The sequence below is a fragment of the Ambystoma mexicanum genome, chromosome 7p, assembly GCF_040938575.1.
Source record: "Ambystoma mexicanum isolate Mex_15411 chromosome 7p, UKY_AmexF1_1, whole genome shotgun sequence".
Taxonomy (NCBI): Eukaryota; Metazoa; Chordata; class Amphibia; order Caudata; family Ambystomatidae; genus Ambystoma; species Ambystoma mexicanum.
Window position 1 is genome coordinate 668987915 of NC_090939.1, and position 17738 is coordinate 669005652.

The following is a 17738-nucleotide window of genomic DNA, read 5'->3' on the forward strand; positions in this document are numbered from 1 at the left end:
TTCCAATGACTGTAGAATCTGAAGATTCCGATGGTCCGTAAGGACTTGGACTGGATGTCTAGCTCCCAGAAGTAGATGCCACCATTCAATGAAGGCTTGGCGGATGGCTAACAATTCCTTTTCCAGGACAGAGTAGTGTGTTTCACTCAGAGTCAGGGTTCGTGAAAGATAAGCAATGGGGTGTTCCAGCTTATCTTCTAATTTCTGTTTCAACACTGCTCCTATGACGTAATTAGAGGCATCCATTTCCACTAGAAATGGTCGGTTTATGTCGGGTTGGGCTAAGATAGGAGCATGTGTAAACTCGGTCTTCAAACGCTGGAATGCTGTGTCTTGCTGTGTGGACCAGATAAAAGGGGTATCCTTCTTTAAGAGAGCAACGATCGGTTGAACAATCTCGGAAAAGGTGGATATGAACTTTCGGTAGAAATTGGCAAGCCCCACGAAGGATCGAACTTGTTTCACGGACATGGGAGCAGGCCATGACAGAATGGCCTTTACCTTTGAAGGGTCCATACCAATTCCCTCTGGGCTAAGGATAAATCCTAGGTAGTGAACAGCAGTAAAGTGAAAAAAGCATTTTTCGGGTTTGGCCAAGAGTTGGTGTTCACTGAGTCTTTGTAGTACTGCCTTTGTGTTCTTCATGCTTTTGAGGGTCTTTGGAAAAGATCAATATGTCAATATGTCATCCAGATATACAATAACAAAGAGGAACAACATGTCAGAGAACACCCTATCCATAAAACGTTGGAAGACTGCCAGGGCATTAGCTAGTCCAAGTTTCAAGGTTGGTATCCAGGTATTCTTTGAGGGCCTTTTTCTCAGGTTCAGAAAGGATGAACATCCTGCCGAAGGGAATCACTGCTGAGGGTTCCGTTTCTATTGCGCAGTCTTCAGGCCTGTGTGGGGGTAAGACCAGGACAATGGCAGTTGAAAACACATCAGCGTAACCTTGGTAGGCCTCAGGGACTTGTATGATATTGGAAACCATGAGTGGTGTTTCTTGGTCTTTATACGGTACCTTAGGGGGTGTTAATGAAGGTTCCAGGAATAGGCAGTGAGACATATAAAACTCTGAGCCTAGGAAAAGTGATCCTGCTGTCCAGTTGATATACGGATTGTGTTTTTGTAACCAGGGCATACCCAATACCATGGGGTAGTGGGCTGACTTAATGATGTCGAACCTAATCAGCTCTTGATGGTGATTTATTGAGAGCCGGATCTCCTTGGTCTGCAGGCTTATGGGCCCTGAAGTGAGGGGTCTTCCGTCGATGGCTTCAACAGGCTGCAAGGTACTTTGTGTCTCATACGGAATCTGGTGACTAGTAACCCAATCATGATCAATGAAGATCCCCATAGCTCCGCAGTCTACCAAGGCCAAAATGTGATAGGTCTTGCTCTTGGAGGGTGATAGAAATGCCTGTAGTATGACCAATTTGCTTTGTCCAGGAGAGTTCAAGGATGGAATTGATGTGGAGCAAACATCTCTCTCCCGAAGCTCTGCTCCATCTAGGATCGGGAGCTGGCGTTTCCCAAACGCCGAGGGGGGGCTAAAGGACATTCCCTAACCAAATGTTTGTCCGAAGCAAAATACATACACAACCCCGTATGAATCCTTCTCATCCTTTCTTCCCGGGATATGGGTCCACGGAAGGCTCCTATCTGCATGGGTTCTGGTTCTGTGACTGAGCCTGGGTTTGTGTCCGTTCTGACGGTGCTCTCAAAGGACACCTTGGAAGGATTTCCCCTGAATTTCTTCTTTTCAGCCTTTCTTTCCTGGATACGGAAGTCTATTTGCATGGCAAGGTCCATTAGTGCCTGGAATGAGTTTGGTCGAGCCACTGTGGCCAACTCATCCTTAATCTCATTATTCAGTCCTCTCCTGAACAGGGTGAAACTCGCCTCAGAGGATCAATCAGCTTCCTTGGCCAATTGTTTGAATCGGGTCACATAAGTGAGCATATCCTGGGAACCCTGCTTAAAGTCTAACAGACGTTCCTGGGCACTAAAGACCTGCTCAGGGCGATCAAACATGTTTTTACGGGCCTGTATGAACCCATCATAGTCATCTAGGAGGGCATCGCCGGAGTTAACGAGGGGTGTAGCCCAGGTTAAGGCATTCCCGGAAAGGTGGGAAATTATGAACCCCACCTTAGCCCTGGAAGTCGAAAAGTAATAAGGCTTAAATGTAAAGTGGACCAAACATGAATCCAGGAATCCACGAAGGGTTTTTGCCGACCCATCGTATTTGTCAACAATGCCGCCCAACAAGACGCTTTCTTTTGTGGCCGAATCCCGGGATAGGACCAATTGTTTGAGTGCGGCGTTTTCCGCCTTTAGATTTTGGACATCGGTTTATAGTTCTTGCATGCCACGCATCAGGTCCTGAACAGCGGCTTCCATGTTGCTATCGAGTTCGGTCGGGTGGCGTCTCAAACTGTCAAGGAGTTCCCTCCTTCTCACCTGGGTCCGTTCTTTGCTGGAGTCCTTGGTTGCTGCCTTCTTGCGGACGGACCTGGTTTTGAACAAGGCTGCCCGAGTCTCTTCCGACTCCAGAGTGCATCCAGTTTCCGGGACGAGGGTCTGGAATCCGGGGAACTAGGAAAGGTGCAACTAGCACACGAGTCCAGGAAATAGGAGGAAAGGAAGGGGCAAGGAACGGGTAGACAGGTACAAGGAAACAATACCGCGAGCTACGGGACACACGTCGGATCGCTACTTTGCAATAGCATTGAGACGCGCGGAGCCGTGGAAGGCGTGGTCTATTAATAGAATACGTTACGTCCAGCGCGTGGAGCAAGAAAGGGGTTTCACGCTGGACGAACATGTTGGGAGTATTATGGAGTGCAAGCCCCGTTGTGACAAGGACCAGGAAGTCCAAAAGGGACGTGTTCTGTAGTTCATGGCACAGGGCAGCAGCAAGACACACCAACTCCTCTGTTCCACCACAAACTGCCAGGCACACAGGAGCTCCTTAAGAATAGTAGTTCAGAATTAAGGCCAAAGGCGGCCCACAGCACACCCTCCTCGTGCTGCTACCAGCCTGGCCCTTACACACTTGTTCACCCGAAATGAGGAACGGCAAATTAAGGCGCGGCAAGCCCATTTCAGCAAAGCGGGGACTGACTGGAGCCTCCTTCCCATCCGGTCCCTGCAAACACTGCGCCAGGACTTTGTTTTCTTTCTTCAACTCTTGTCATCCTTTCCCCCTGTGCTGCTGTGTACCACTACGCAGGAGAGAAAACCACCCCCCTCCCAGCTGTGCGGCGTGGCAGCACAACACAGCGGGACCTGGCCCCACCTGCTTGATCCGAAAAAACACAGAATAAATAAAACACATATACACAATACCTGGTGGGCCCCAAAACAGATCTGGTGCCCCAACATGTACTTGGGCACGGGACAGCTTCCTGACCGTAGTAGGTGCCTCTATGCTGTCGGTAGCGGCCCCATCACACAGGGGCTGCTGAAGCTTACATCCCGCCTCAACTAGGACCCAGTGCTCAGCAGAGGGTCCCAGAGACATGCAGGCTGTTCTCCCCTCCCCGTGCCTTTGTACAAGGCAGGGTACCCACAGCATACATGCCAACATTTTGCAGCATCTGGCTGAGAGATTTTGTAACAAAAATCGAGAGAAATTAATTTTCATTGGATTGCCTTGGGGCTAGAATTATTCTAGGAGTGAGAAAGTAAAAAATAGCAACGTTTATGATTACAAAATCGGTAGTCTCAGAAGGTTAGCCCTTGAAAGACTCCCCTGAGCTGGCATGGTGTGGGGCTAATGGTGCCTTTTCTTGTGAAAAGTGCCTGCAGCGGAGGGGCGCATTTCAATGCACCCACCGCTGCGGGCACATTTTACAGTAAAAGGCAGCCTGCCACGCCTTCTCCAACAACGCCAGCTCGGGGGAGTCCTTGAAAGACTCCCCCCGAGCTGGCGTGGTGTAACAATGATGACCGCCAGTACTCCAGGTAAGTTCTCAGGGTCTTTATTGTCCTTGTCCTGTACTCCTCCACAAGACACGGGAATGGTAGGGGACACAAGATGACAAGGGAAACACCGGGCTCACCCCCACACCCATCTTCTCTGCTCACAGCTTTCTCTCTCTCTGATCAACCGTCACCCAGCAGAACACTTCCACCACAACATTCCACAAGCAGATGACTTCACAGACACTGCTACTCAGTAAGCCACATTACTACACTTTTCCTCCCCTAGGAAACACTTAGCCAGATTACTACAAGTGGTGGGGGCAAAAGGCGCCCTGGGGGGGCGTGGCGCCCCGGCCGGTTTCCCGGCTCGCCCCCCCCCCCCAAGGCTGGCTCTGCATCCATAGTTCAATCACCCACCAAGCCATTAATCCATACATGCCAACATTCAGACACAGCTGGGAGGGAGATTTCCACAATGAAATCGGGAGACCAACATTTCCCCATAGGCTTGCATTGGGGCAACAGCTATTTCAGGCGGGAGACAGTGAAAACTTGAAAAATCGGGAGTCTCCCGCCTAAATCGGGAGGGTTGGCATGTATGTTAATCAGTCCATTCAATTCAATGGGCTCTCACCCGTGTAAAAGGAAATCGTGTTCTCACCTGCCTGGTGACCAAAAAGGTTGAAGGTATGTCACTCCAATTTCTATGATTGAAAGTGTAGTCATTGTTGGCAGTCTGGGACTGGGTGGCTTCTTTATCTTGCCCCAAAAATAACGATGAAAAGTTGAGGTAATTTGCCTGTCTGGGAGGTGGGCTCACTTCAATGACTAAGAACTGGGACAAGGAGGAGAAAGGAGGGGTTAATAATGACGCTATAATTGTTTAGTAATGAAAATAAGACACAATCTACAAGTTACAACATGAATAGCACAGAGAAAGTGACTGGTGCTGTTATTCAGTTTCCCGCGTGTATTTGCCCTCTAACCTGGCAGGCAGTATTGACACATTTTGAGATCCCAGGAGAAAATTCTTAATAAAACTCCGAGACCAAACAACTGCCTGAGCTCAACATGGCCGTAGTTCAAGCGTGTGGTCTTCTGCGCATGCGCTGCATTCACCGCCCATAACATGTTTTTTTATGTTTACATTGTCGCTTCTCGTGCAGCGCCAGAGCAGTACCAGCGGCGGTGACAGGAAAATTAGGTGGAAGGAGGAGGAGCCAACAGCTGTCAGCTGCCCACTTAAAGGAGAGAGCAAATGGTCAGATGCCTGTGGCTGTTCAGCGCTGCCCTGCGCCCCACCGCGCTAGGTAAGAGGAGCTACGGGGGCCATGACGAGTCCTGGCTGGGGCTGCGCTTCTGTTGCCTGTGCCCTGGCAGCGGCATCCTTGGTGTTCCTCTGGCCGTGGGATGGAAAAGGTACAAACAGAGGTTTTCATGGGACACCAGACACGTTCTCTTCCTTGCAAGGAAGTAGTGTTTGGATGGGCGTACCCCAATGACATGTAAAGGGGCAGGGCAAATAGCCGCTTATGTTGTATGAGCACACAGCTGCAGAGCAAACTTACCAAACTTGCAACCAGTGACGGGCTAGAGGTGCATGATAGTGGCCGCTATTGCAGTCTTTGTGTTGTATTTTATTAATTATTTTCTGCTTTTGTAAAACGATAGACATTTGTTATTTGTATTCTTGAACACACCATTACACGGAATGAATAACATTTTGTACCGCAGAGATGGTTTCCCGAGGAGCGGCTTAATAAAACAATAGTGCTATAAAGTTGGGCATAACTGTTTTTTCAGTGCACATCAAGTGTAAAAGGAGGATAACTGAAGTGGTGTAACTGGTTTGGATGTGCCTGTGGGCGCTGGAGCTCTCTCGTGATGATGCTTTGTTCCGTCTTGCATTTTTCGCTTATCATTCGCTGGTGGTGAATGTGCAATTAACATCCAGAGTTTGGGTGCCATCCAGTCTGGAGCATTAGAACGTGAGCTTCGTTTCATGGTAAACGCTTGCGTTTTCCTCGCACGAATTGCGCCTTCCCCTAGACCTCAATGTCTTGGCATACCCTGGACCCCTCCCTCATTTTCCACTGCCCTCCCATGTACCTGCTTAAAAGTGCCAAGGACGAGTATACTCGTCCTTTTTACGTAGACTTCAATAATAGCCTGGAACTTAAGGGGTTATTTAATTGCCATCGCAGCTCACCCCAATGTAAACAGGCCAGAGGTGCATGTTGATTGCGGCTTAAACAAAAGGCTCGCCACTATATGCGGAGCACACTTAGTGACGAGGCCCACACGGTGCTGCCGGTCTCAACTCCCCTGATTTAATTCACTGCAGGCTTCCTTCCCCGTCACGTTTCATTTCAAAGCCCCTTCCCTATCCCGCCTCACATAACGAAGCTAACTGAATATACAACATGAAACCTTCTCAAATGGAAACATAGCATACTTAACCCATCTCTTCAGTAAGTTTTACAGGTTTAATCATGGCCCGAAAAGATTGCCTTTCCTGTGGCAAGACCAGGCTGTTGTGGGCCTCTGGTCTCACCAGGCCCCTCGTGTGCCCCCCACCGCACACCGAGGCACTTGGCACACTTGTGTACGATTTAGGTTACCCGGTCGCTCTGATGTGGCTGGGAATGCCCCCTTTATTTAAGAGTGAAACGTCACTGCCGCGTGTGTACGTCCTTAAGGGGCAGGCACCGCACACTTCCTTTTTCATAACGAAACAAAAGGTCAAATGTACACAAAGCATATTAACACCACCGCACACAAAACAGATGAACCCTTATATCACAGCCGCCCTGTGCCCCATGAGTCGCTTCCAGTCCAGGGGCTGGCCCCACCAGTTGAGGGGTCCAAAACATAGTCACTCAGGTGGGCAATCTTCCCACTCCCGACCCTCTGGGGATACCTCTTGCCCTCCTCGCATGTGTTCCTCCGTCCTGGGGAACTCGGCGGATGGGCCAGGCACCCGCCCTAGTCCGGGATGTCGTTACAGTCCCTTCTCTGCAACCACTCCGACCTGGCTTCTCCAACCTTTTTGAAGAGGCTAGCATTGCGGGTGACAGAGGCAGTCCCATAGGAAGCTGTCACCAAGGAGCCATACACCACCACCACGCTCATAGGACGAGGCTCGTACATCGACAGCTTTCCTTGAGGGTGTTGATTCTTCACCAGCACCTCATCCCATGGGGCATGTTTTCTTGCTCCACCCTGATGCTCCTCTTCCCTCTCCACCTGCGCGTTGTCAATGATAGCCGGCTCTGTTTTGCCCACTTCCGGGATCAGGCCTCTGGGACATTGCCTGAACATGGTTTCAGCCGGGGCCACTCCAGTGGATGTGTGTGGGGTGGCCCGGTATTCTATCAGGAATTGGTACAGTATGTCCCTGGCCCTGAGCGATGCGGAATACTTTGTTCAGCGTTCTCATAAAACGTTCCACTTTGCCGTTCACCCGAGACTAAAGAGGAGTGACCTTGCAATGGTGAATGCCATACTCCTCCATCAGCTGGGCGAAACTTTCACCTTAGAAGGGTGGATTATCTGAACACAGTCTGAGGCAGGCCGTGGGTAGCAAAGATCTTCTCCATCGCCACAGCCACCTTGTCGAATGACACCGACTCAATGAATTCCACCTCCGGATACCTGGACCATTCATCCACCACCACCTGGAAGTGCGTTTCCCAGACCGTGGACCCAAAGTCAGCATGGACGATCTCCCAGGGCTTTGTTCCTCTTGGCATTGTCTCAATTATGGGCTCCCTCTGGGCTGGGGATGCCACCTGGCACCATACACAGGCCACTATGAACTCATCGACCCGCCTCTCCAGGTCTGGAAACCACACCTTCTGTCGCAGGCGAGCCTTGGTCTTGGCAGTTCCTTGGTGTGCCAACTCAATCACCTGGGTGACCTTACACTGTGGAATCACAATCCGGTCCCCTCGGAGCAATAGCCCCGACTGCACAAACACCAGCTCGTCCTTGACCTTCCATAGTTGTTTCAGTGCTGATCTCGCTTCTTGGGTCCTCAGAGCCAGCATCTCCACGACCGACTTCCATGAACCCTGTTGCAGGGCTGCCTTCAAGATGTAAAAACATTTGTCGTCAGCTGCCGCCAGTTCTAGCTCGTGGATAGGTACTGAGTTAGGAGTGGCCGCCGCCACCACCAGTCTGACATGCTCCTCGACCTCCTCAGCACTGATCAGCTGCATTGTTGTTGCCAGGCCGGTTTACCAAGGAGACGCCATATTCGAGCAGCATCAACATCCATCTTTCCATGCGGGCCGGTAGCTTGGATGACGACCCCGCCAGTATGGGCAGCAGGGGCTTGTGGTCCGTGACTACTGTCACCGGTCGTCCCAGCATGTAGAGATGGACAACCTCACAGGACTGCCAGGGCCTCCCTTTCGATCTGGGGTACGGCTGCTCTGTCTCCGACAGCACCTTGCTGGCATAGGCGACGGGCCCGATCTCCCTGCTGGCATCCGTCTGTGTGGGCACTGCTCCCAGACCAAACGGGCTGGCATCCACCTCGATTTCCGGCTGTAGAGCCGGGTCGAAGAAGGCCATGGTGTCTTCTGCTGTTAAAGCCCCATTCACTACTTCAAATGCGGCCTGTTCCAGGGGTCCCCACTGCCATGCGACCTCCTTCTTCAACGCCCGCAAGGGCTCTGACCGTGAGGCAAGGTTCCTAATGAACCAGCCTCAATATGTGACGATTCCTAAGAAACTCCGGACCTCCGACACGTTCTCCGGGGGCCGTGCCTCCACAATGTCTTTTACTTTCTGAGGATACAGTGACACACCCCCTTCCCTGAACACAAAGCCAAAGAACTCCATAGTCTTCTTCAGGAATTCACATTTGTCTCTATGCACTGATAACCCCAGAGCCTGCAGCCGTTCAAGCGTTTTCGCCAACCTGTCCTGGTGCTCCGCCTCCGACCTTGCGTACACCAGGATGTCATCGCTGATGTTTAGTACGCCATCCAGGTCCATGAGGGCCCCGGGGATAATGTTTTGAAAAACTTCTGCCGCCGACGACACTCCAAAGCTCAAACACTTGTAACAGTAAAGGCCATGATGCGTGGTAAAAGTTATTCTATACCGCAAGTCCGGGTGTAGTACAACCTGATGGTATTCGGGTCAAAGGGCCAGCTTAGAGAAGAAGCGGGCCCCTTGTAGCTCAGTGATGTAGTTTATTGTGGGGTGATGTGACGCTCCCGCTGGCCGCTTGATTGCCTTATTTGTGAGCCGCATGTCCACACATATACTCACAGTCCAGTTGTTTCATTTTCCTGGCAATGACGATGGGGGAGCCCGAGGGCGTCGGGCGCTTGACCTTGTTGATGATTTCTAACTCAACCAGGCTGTCCAGCTCTTTATCTACCAGGTCCTGCAGATGGAATGGAACCCGGTGATATTTTAGGGCAATAGGCTGGATGGACTCATCAACGTGAAGCCTCACCTGCCATATGGCCGACCCTTCAAACAGTCAACTGTACTTCGTCAGGAGCCCCTGCACAACTTCCACGTATACTGCATATGCAAAGCTCAATGCCCAATGCCTCCGCCGCTGCACATCTCAACAAGGTGTTGCTGCTGACAGTTGTCACATAGAATCGGGCCTTGATGGACGACCCTCCATGGTCGACTTTGGCCACAAATGCCACAGCAAGCAGAATGGGTTGTTCACCTCCAAACGTGAAGATATGTGCTTTTGGTTTCCATAGCTTAGGCGGCACTGTCATGGCATTGTAGTGCTTTCGCCATGACGTTGGCGGATGCCTCTGTGTCCACTGGGACCATGGACTCAACCTTTTACGAGGCATCGTGGTTGTCTTCTGTTAGGACGCAAAGCACTGACGCTTGAAATGAAGCAAATGTTCTCTTCTCATCATTGTCCTCAGGAGGGGCACCATCGTCACCTTTATCGATTTGGGTGACTTTGGGCGGGCGCTGTTGTCTGAAAAACCACGCTCTTACGGGCCCTCTCGGGACGACAACCAGCATGGGAGCTATGCACATTCGGGCATAACGGTCCAGCGTCCACACGACTTCCCTTGTGCTGGGCATTCAGCAGGATGTGGGAGGTCATACCCACTCTTTTCGTGCAGGAGTCCCTAGCCCTAGCACTCCGGTCTCTCTGACTGCCCCCCGGACGTCACGCCCCTCTGCCGCCTTGACCACGGCCCACCACGCACACATCTTCTGCCTTCCCTGGCCGCACCGCAGCCTCCATTCTCGATGCCCTCGCCTCAGACACCTCATGGCACCGTCCAAGTTCCAATATGCGAGGCAACGTGATCCCAGGCTCTCGCAGAACCTGTCTGTGATCCCAGGCTCTCGCAGAACCTGTCTGCGCAGCTTGCCTGACAAACACCTCTGGATCAGCTTGTTTCGGATAATTATGTCTGCGTTATCCCAGGCACATGGCAGAGACATGCGGGGCAGCCGACTGTAGAATTTGTTAAATATCTCATCGCCCTTCTGACGGGCACTACACATGACATAACATTCGTAATCGGCATTGGCCATTGGCATGAAGTATTACCTCAGTGCATCTTTTGCTGCGCCAGCGCCATATGTAGCGTTTATTGGCTGAAGAGATTGGAAGACCTCATGAACGGCCGGACCTGCTGAGTAAAGGAGTGCCACCACCTTGCTGTTATCGTTGGTTTCTCCTGTGGCCTTGAAGTACATGTCCAATCTGCCTCTTCACATCCTCCATCTCGGACCCAGGCTGGATGGGACACCCGAAAGTCGAATTTGGGCATTGGCGTCGGTGCCCCTTGCAGTCTCTGCATCAGTGGTGCTTTGGGGGGAGGGCCAGGAGGCGCTGTCGCACCCGGGTCATCGGCATTCATGGCAGTGAGCGCACAGGCACCCCACACAAAAAGAAATGGGGCCCAAACTCACTGGTCTGCTCTTGCAGTATGGCTGCACACAGATGAGTGTGACCTTGGTCAGGCACCCCTTTCCAGAAACTTCTGATGACTTCCTCCACCACTAGACAAACGGTCAAAAACGCCCTCCTAGGCACCTCCTTCAAATGTCCAAATATAGTTTAAAATGTCAAAAAATGAATTTATGGGGTCACCAGGCCTGCATCATTCTCCTGGAGCCTCCTGTCCAAGAGTGTCAGACTTTCCATCTCAGGTCCTTGAGGGAAGCAGGTCCTCCCCGCCTGCCAAACATGAGGTCTGAGGGCATTCACCTGTGTGGCAATAGTCTCTCAGTAGCTGGTAGCAGGTCTGTTCAAAAGGCTTCATTGATAGATGGGCCACTTGCAGTGCACTTGTCGGGGGGAAATTCTGCCGGGGTCGGCCGGGCCGTCCGCAGACCTCCGGGCAGGGAGGCCCCAACTCCTCCCGTATATCCCAGATGAGATAGAGTATGAGACACACACAAGGAGCAAGGTGACTCTGCTGTTTATTTAGACAAAACGGCAGGGATGGGTCAAGGAGCGTACGCGTTCGTCCTGACACACACACAATCGTGGGGCTCGCAGGCCCTTTTTACTGCATTATGACGCGCTACTTGCGTCACTTCAGAAAGTTAACAAAAAACCTATCGCCACTCTTAATTGGTTGCTCGAGTGGTAGGGTTAGTATAGTACACATATAGAGAATGATATTAGTGGACAAGGTGTAGTCAGGTGGTATATCTGGGTTGTCCCTACAATTAGATACATAAGAATTGTTACATGAAGACTCCTGAGGATTGGCTAATATTACTGACGTCTGAGATAAGAGCCCCATGTTCTGATTGGTGCACTCGTGAGCTTCCCAGCCTGGGACCACCGTTGTTCCCAGCTCTCGGTGTACCTGTGATTGCAACAATGTTTCAATATGGGTACGTGCAGACAATGTGAGGATTTATTCATAGGTGGAAGGCTGACCGCTCCCACTGTAGCAGATGTCCATTGATCCTTTCAAGTGTATCGGCCTGTGTCTCGTAGCGAGGGACCCAGACGCCTTTTCTCTCCTGGGTTTTGGCATCTCGTCAGGTTCGGCTTGGTCACGTGGGGAGGGACCGTGAAAGAGGCAGAATTCTGCACAATTAATATTGTTTTTTCTACTGTGCGTCTGGTTTAATTTGCCGGCGTGACTTTATCGTTGGGGCGCGGAGTGCGAGGTTGCAACATCGTGCCTTTGATGATTTGTTCTTGGAATGTGGGTTTGCAACATTGCAACCTTGGCTGGTTGCTCCACCGGGTTCTTTCTGCAGGATCAGCAACCTGACTCTTGCTTTGTTAATGTCCACGGGAGCTCTTGGTTGAGGCCTACTCGGGCCTGGTGCATAAATAGTCCGTTTGGTGCATAGGTGCTTTTAGGTTATAATAGCATATATTTCCATGACCAGTATCGTGTTTCCATTATACCTCTCATGGTGGTAACGGATTTCAAGAGAAGCGTGAGCAAGCGTTATAGATGAGTTCATGATGCGTCTTGCGTTTCTGCATTCTGAAAGCCTATGTAAAAATAATAAAGATGCACGTCCGTGAATATGCCTGTCGCCTACGTCAGAGCACTGAGTATGTTCTTCGTGTAGATTGGTGTGGAAATGTTCAGTGTGTATATTTGTACAGATGTGCTTCCCGTTGTCTAGGTCGTCATGGCATCTCTAACGACGTGTGGATTTTAGTCTAGCTGATCCGAGCCGCAGGTGTCGGCATGGCCAGTGCGGGCTGCTGGGCAGGCAGATGGACACATCCGTATGTTCCTGTACCATGGTACCTGGTCGTCTGGTAAATGGACAAACTCTTCTCGCGGCGGGTGTCTGGGCCGTGACCCTCTAGGCCAAGCGCGAGAGGTGAAGGACGGGAGCCTGGTCTTCCATTCTCCCACTTCAGTCCCCTCTCTGGTCGACTTGTCGACCACAAACATATCCTTCTCGTTATCTCCTCTTACCCTCCATATCTTAGTTATCCCTCCGAGATGTCCATAATGGTTTACATGATCTTCAAATGACCAATACATATATTCACATGTTCCTCCAGGAGTACAGTATACCCATCTTCCTATGTAGCTCCTGGGGTTCCTTGGGTTCTCGATCTTCACTGATGGTGGGTCTAGATGGTTGGTGATTATTTGGGTGCGCAACTTCTCCCTCTCTTGTATTATCACCCCTGTATGCTGGCCGTCATCTGCTGGCATTAAGGGGTGCATTCCCACCATTTCCAGCAACTCGTCAGTCGTGCGTGCCTTCCGGGCCTTCCAAAATCTAATTATGATCAGAGTAGCTCCAGCCAAAATAGTACACCCCACTATTATTTTCAGTCCATCTGACAGCCAAGGTGGCATCCATGACCATAATAGTGAAAACCAGCTCTTATCCTTGTCTACACCGTTACTTTCATCCATCATTTTGGAGTGCATCTGGGCCAATTGTGAAACTGCTTCTGTCAGTGTACCATTGTCAGCATCGTTGGCAGGTATGAACGTGCAGCAAGATTGTCCTATCTTTGCACAAACTCCTCCTTCCATTGCTGTGAGAAGGTCCAATACATATCTGTTCTGGAGTGCTACCATCCTTACAGCTCGCAGCTCCTCTTTAATTGCGTTGAACCCATTTACTGTTAGTTCCCATCTGGTTATTTGGAGCCATTTTGCGTTTGCGTATGCCTGCAGTCCCGGATGTATTATTGAGGAGAAGAACATTGCTGCTCTGCTGAATAGTCTGTGTTCTGGCGGTATTGATGTTAGTTCCGTTTCCGACCTTCCCCACAGGTAATTTCCTGTCAGTGGCTCTCCTTGTCTTTTTCTCCTATTTAGGACAGTATCATTGCTGTTGGTCCTATTCTCTTGCTCCTTCTGAAGTGGTGCAGATCTCTTTCTTCTCTTATCCCCTTCATCCATTTTAGGAAATTTCGCCACATCGACATTCTTCTTAGGTACCACTAGTGATGGTACATTGACGTGTACCATTGTGCACACACCATTCCACAGGGGAGGCAGTGTATGATATGCCTTTTCTCCACAGGCCCAATAATGGTCCATTATTACTGCTGTTCCCGCTCCCCCCTCAGGTAACTCCATCACGCTTGCACAATTGGTGTTATATCCTACGTCCACCTCTCCTTTATGCTGGTAGCATACTTTGGGCGCAGTCAATGGTAGTATTGTTATTGGGTCTTCATCTTCTTCTACCCACGTGAGCATTGGTACATACTTGATCCACGTCGTCCAACATCGATGATTGTGTGTCTCGATGGTTGAGATAGTTTCTTTTGTTACCATGTTGCTGCCAATCACTCCTATCTCCCAGCTGTTGCCCAGATACACCTTTCCTGTTATCGTCAGTAGCGGCCTCTCCCAGCATCCTTGTTTACCCGGAACTTCAGTGGCGTACCAATCACATGGTAGATACTGCAGTGTTGCCTTCTTTGTTTCTCCTTTTGCAGGGCCACTTGTTATGTATCTGAATGCTTCAGCATGTAAACTGGTCTTGTGATAACTCAGATAGGTCTTGAGGAAGTTGTTTTCATATGGGTATGAGTCTCGTGTTTTCCATGTCATGTGCACTACTGTTCCTTGAAATCTTCCTTTCGTTTGGAACAGGGCCAAATATATTATGCACTGTGCTGTCTTTTCATCTATTTCTGTGGCAACAAATGTTCGTGAAGCGCTCATGGCGTATGGTATTAATGAGCAAACGTAACAGCTATCCTCAGTTGTCTGCTTACCAATGCGGGTCATGTGCTGGTACCATATGTTGTTTGCGACGTGTGCTGAATCTTGTACATAGTTATCAATACCTTTATTGTCTGAGTATGTGCTGCGTTTAACTCTATTTTGCTTGGGTGCAATGTTACTATTACCACCTGACGTAACACCTGTTGCAGCAGGGAACGGGGGTATATTAGGTTTGGGTGCAGCAATAAAATTGATAGCATAGCTGTACTGCCAGACAGAGGCAGCCAAGAACCCGGTGATCATAAAAATCCCTATTATTTTTATTACATATGCTAATCTCACCGGCATTTTGCTCTTACCTTGCTGCAGTCCTGGCAGCGTATTCTTGTGACGTTAAAGTTGCCCGCCTAAAAATTCTCAAAAGTGCTCGTTATTAAATGTTAGTTTTGTTTCCTTTAAGCTCTCCCTATCAAGTAGTCATTCAGTGCCCAGGCGAAGAGCTGCTCCCACGCTACTCTAAGTGATCGGTCTCTTAGGACCGGCAAGTATGGGCGGAGGTGGGGCATGTAATATTCTATGGCCAGGAGGAAGGCTGTGTAGTAGACACGTACCCTTCTCCTTTTTAGGTATGTAGGCCTTTTTATTTCGTATACAAATTGGTGTGACAATTCTTCTGGGTAGTTATCGTCTGGCAGCACCATCTACGCCTGTACACTGAACTTGTTAATTAGCTTTTCTTAACAATACAATATTACGCAGTTCCTGTATGTGCGAGAGAAAAAAAGAGAACATTCACGTGTTTACATGTGTATTGGTGCAAGCAATGTCCTTCAGTTTTAGTTACAACTGTACTTAGGAGTCAATGGGGGGGGGGGTTTGCGCTCAGATGGCGGAAGTATTTTTACTCTTTGAGCGTGTGACCATGGGGTGGGCAGTATGGGGATCACCCCTTTCTTCGTCAGTTATCGTCTCCGAGGGAACAATTGGGTCGTTGTCTGTGGTGGAACTTTCTTTCGCTGTCGGGGATGTTGTTGCTGTTCTTCCAATGGACCTGTCGTTGGCGCTGGGGCGGGTCTGCAGTTTGTAGATCTTTACGTCATGTAGGTGGTTCCAGGCACGCTTATCCTTTAGTTTTACTGCTCTTGTTGATACGTCCTCTACCAGATGGGGGCCAGTGAACCTCTTCTCGTTCCACTTTCTATTGAAATTACGAAGTAGTACGTGGTCACCTTTGGCAAGTTTGCACAAGTTCTCCTTTCCCAATTCTGTACTTGCGCCTTTTTCTTTATTGCTGGTAGACCCGCCCCGTGTGCGCTCGAGCTGTTGAGACACAAACACGACACTAGTAATCAAAGAAGACACATATTGATACATTTCATCACCTAACACACTCGCTGAACTTTCGTGGTCGGTGAATGCCCTTGACGTTGGGGTTAGGGGAAGGCGCATTTGACGTCCAGTAACCACTTCGTGAGGGGTGAGGTGGTGGTCGGACCCTGGCCTATTTCTCAGTTCAAATAAAGCTAACGGAAGGCAATACAACCAACTTTTCTTTGTTGTTTGTTGTATTTTTGCAATTGCCTCCTTCAATAAGCCATTCAGGCGTTCACATACACCATTAGCCTGTGGGTGGTATGCACATGCAAATTTGTGTTTAATGTTCAGCAGGGATGTGATATGCTGGAACATTTCGTTTGCGAAATGTGGGCCGTTGTCTGATCTTAACACCTCGCACACTCCCCACCTGGGGAAAACCTCCCTTACTATGAATTTGGCTGCTCTAAACGCATCAGGGTGTGAACAGGGCCCTGCTTCAATCCACCTGGAAAATGGGCATACTACTACAATCATATACCTATTACCTTGACATATGTTGATCATATCAACATAGTCAATGTGAAGGTGCCGAAAAGGTCCTTCTGGCCGGGGTATGGTACCTCTTATCACTTTTAGAGTATGACCGGCCGTAAACTGTTGACATGTGAGGCAATTGCTGATAAAATTTGACACATGAGAGTTTAACTCAGGACAAAACCAATCTTCTCTAATTCGTGCTGCTATTATTTCCTTGCCTGTATGGGCAGGGTGATGTAATTGGCTCAGGGCGGTATTTAACAGTGCTAACGGTATTACAACTTTCCCAGTGCCACCCTGGCGCCATAGTGCTTCGGTTGGTGACATTGTACATCCTCTTTTCACCCATACTTCTTTTTCGGCCATTGGTGCAGCCGCTTGTAGCTCCATAATCTGTGTGGCTGGGAGATGGGTGTACCCTTCTCTTATTAACATCTCCCTAGCTATTCCCCTCCCTCTCCCTCTCTGTGAGTCTGTGGGGTTCCATATCTCACCAAAGTATGCAGCATATTTCGCATGTGCGTCTGCTGCTGCATTCCCTTTTGAGACGTAGTCTTCACCATTGGTGTGTGCGGTGCATTTGACTAGGGCTAGTTCTTGGGGGTCGTTTATTACTTCAATTAGTTCAGCCAACAAGAGGGCATGTTGTACTGGAGTGCCATCAGCTCTCCTAAACCCTCTTCTTCTCCATTTTGATAACCCTGAGTGGACAGTGGATGTAACATATGCACTGTCGGAATATATGGTTACTCTTTTATTAAAACTTTCCTTTAATGCCAATATTAGTGCAACCAGTTCCGCGGCTTGAGCAGAGTAATGCTGTGGTAATTGTACACACTTCATAGCCACACACACCGGCGCCTCCATCATTTTTACTACTGCTGCCCCAGTCCTTCGTATCCCATCTCCTTGATCAATAGTTGATGACCCATCAATAAACAAAAGCTCACCTCCCTCTAGTGCGTTTTCTTCAACTTTTCTAGTACATGAGTACATTTTAGTTATTTGGGTGCAGTCGTGGGCGTAATCTCCCTCTTCAATTACTTCTGCTAGGAATCTTGCAGGGTTAACCGTGCTACATCTAACAATTGCTAGTTCAGCTTTAGACAAAATAATCTCATAACCTGATGCCCTCTGTGTCGTTAGTGTGGACTTAGGTTTATTCAATATCGCAAATAGTGCATGTTCCACAAACAGTGTAGTTGGACACCCCATAGTTATTGCTGATGGTTTTTCTACTGCAAAAGCAGCTGCAGCAAGACCTTGTTCACAAGGGAAGTGGCCTAACATCACAGGGTCTAAGTGACCGCT

At 49.5% G+C, this 17738-nt stretch overlaps 1 protein-coding gene across 5 annotated transcripts in view; it reads left to right on the forward strand.

Moving 5' to 3' along the window:
• The first annotated feature begins 4992 nt into the window (after positions 1–4992).
• NAXD (NAD(P)HX dehydratase) overlaps positions 4993–17738 on the forward strand; it is a 454387-nt gene continuing 441641 nt past the window's right edge. The window contains exon 1 of one of the 5 annotated variants that reach the window (XM_069636752.1): positions 4993–5240. In XM_069636752.1, the coding sequence (XP_069492853.1) occupies positions 5189–5240 (52 nt within the window). In that variant the 5' untranslated portion in view covers positions 4993–5188. Of the gene's footprint in view, positions 5350–17738 lie in introns of all 5 variants that reach the window. The other 4 variants (XM_069636749.1, XM_069636754.1, XM_069636751.1 and 1 more) reach the window with 4 other exon arrangements.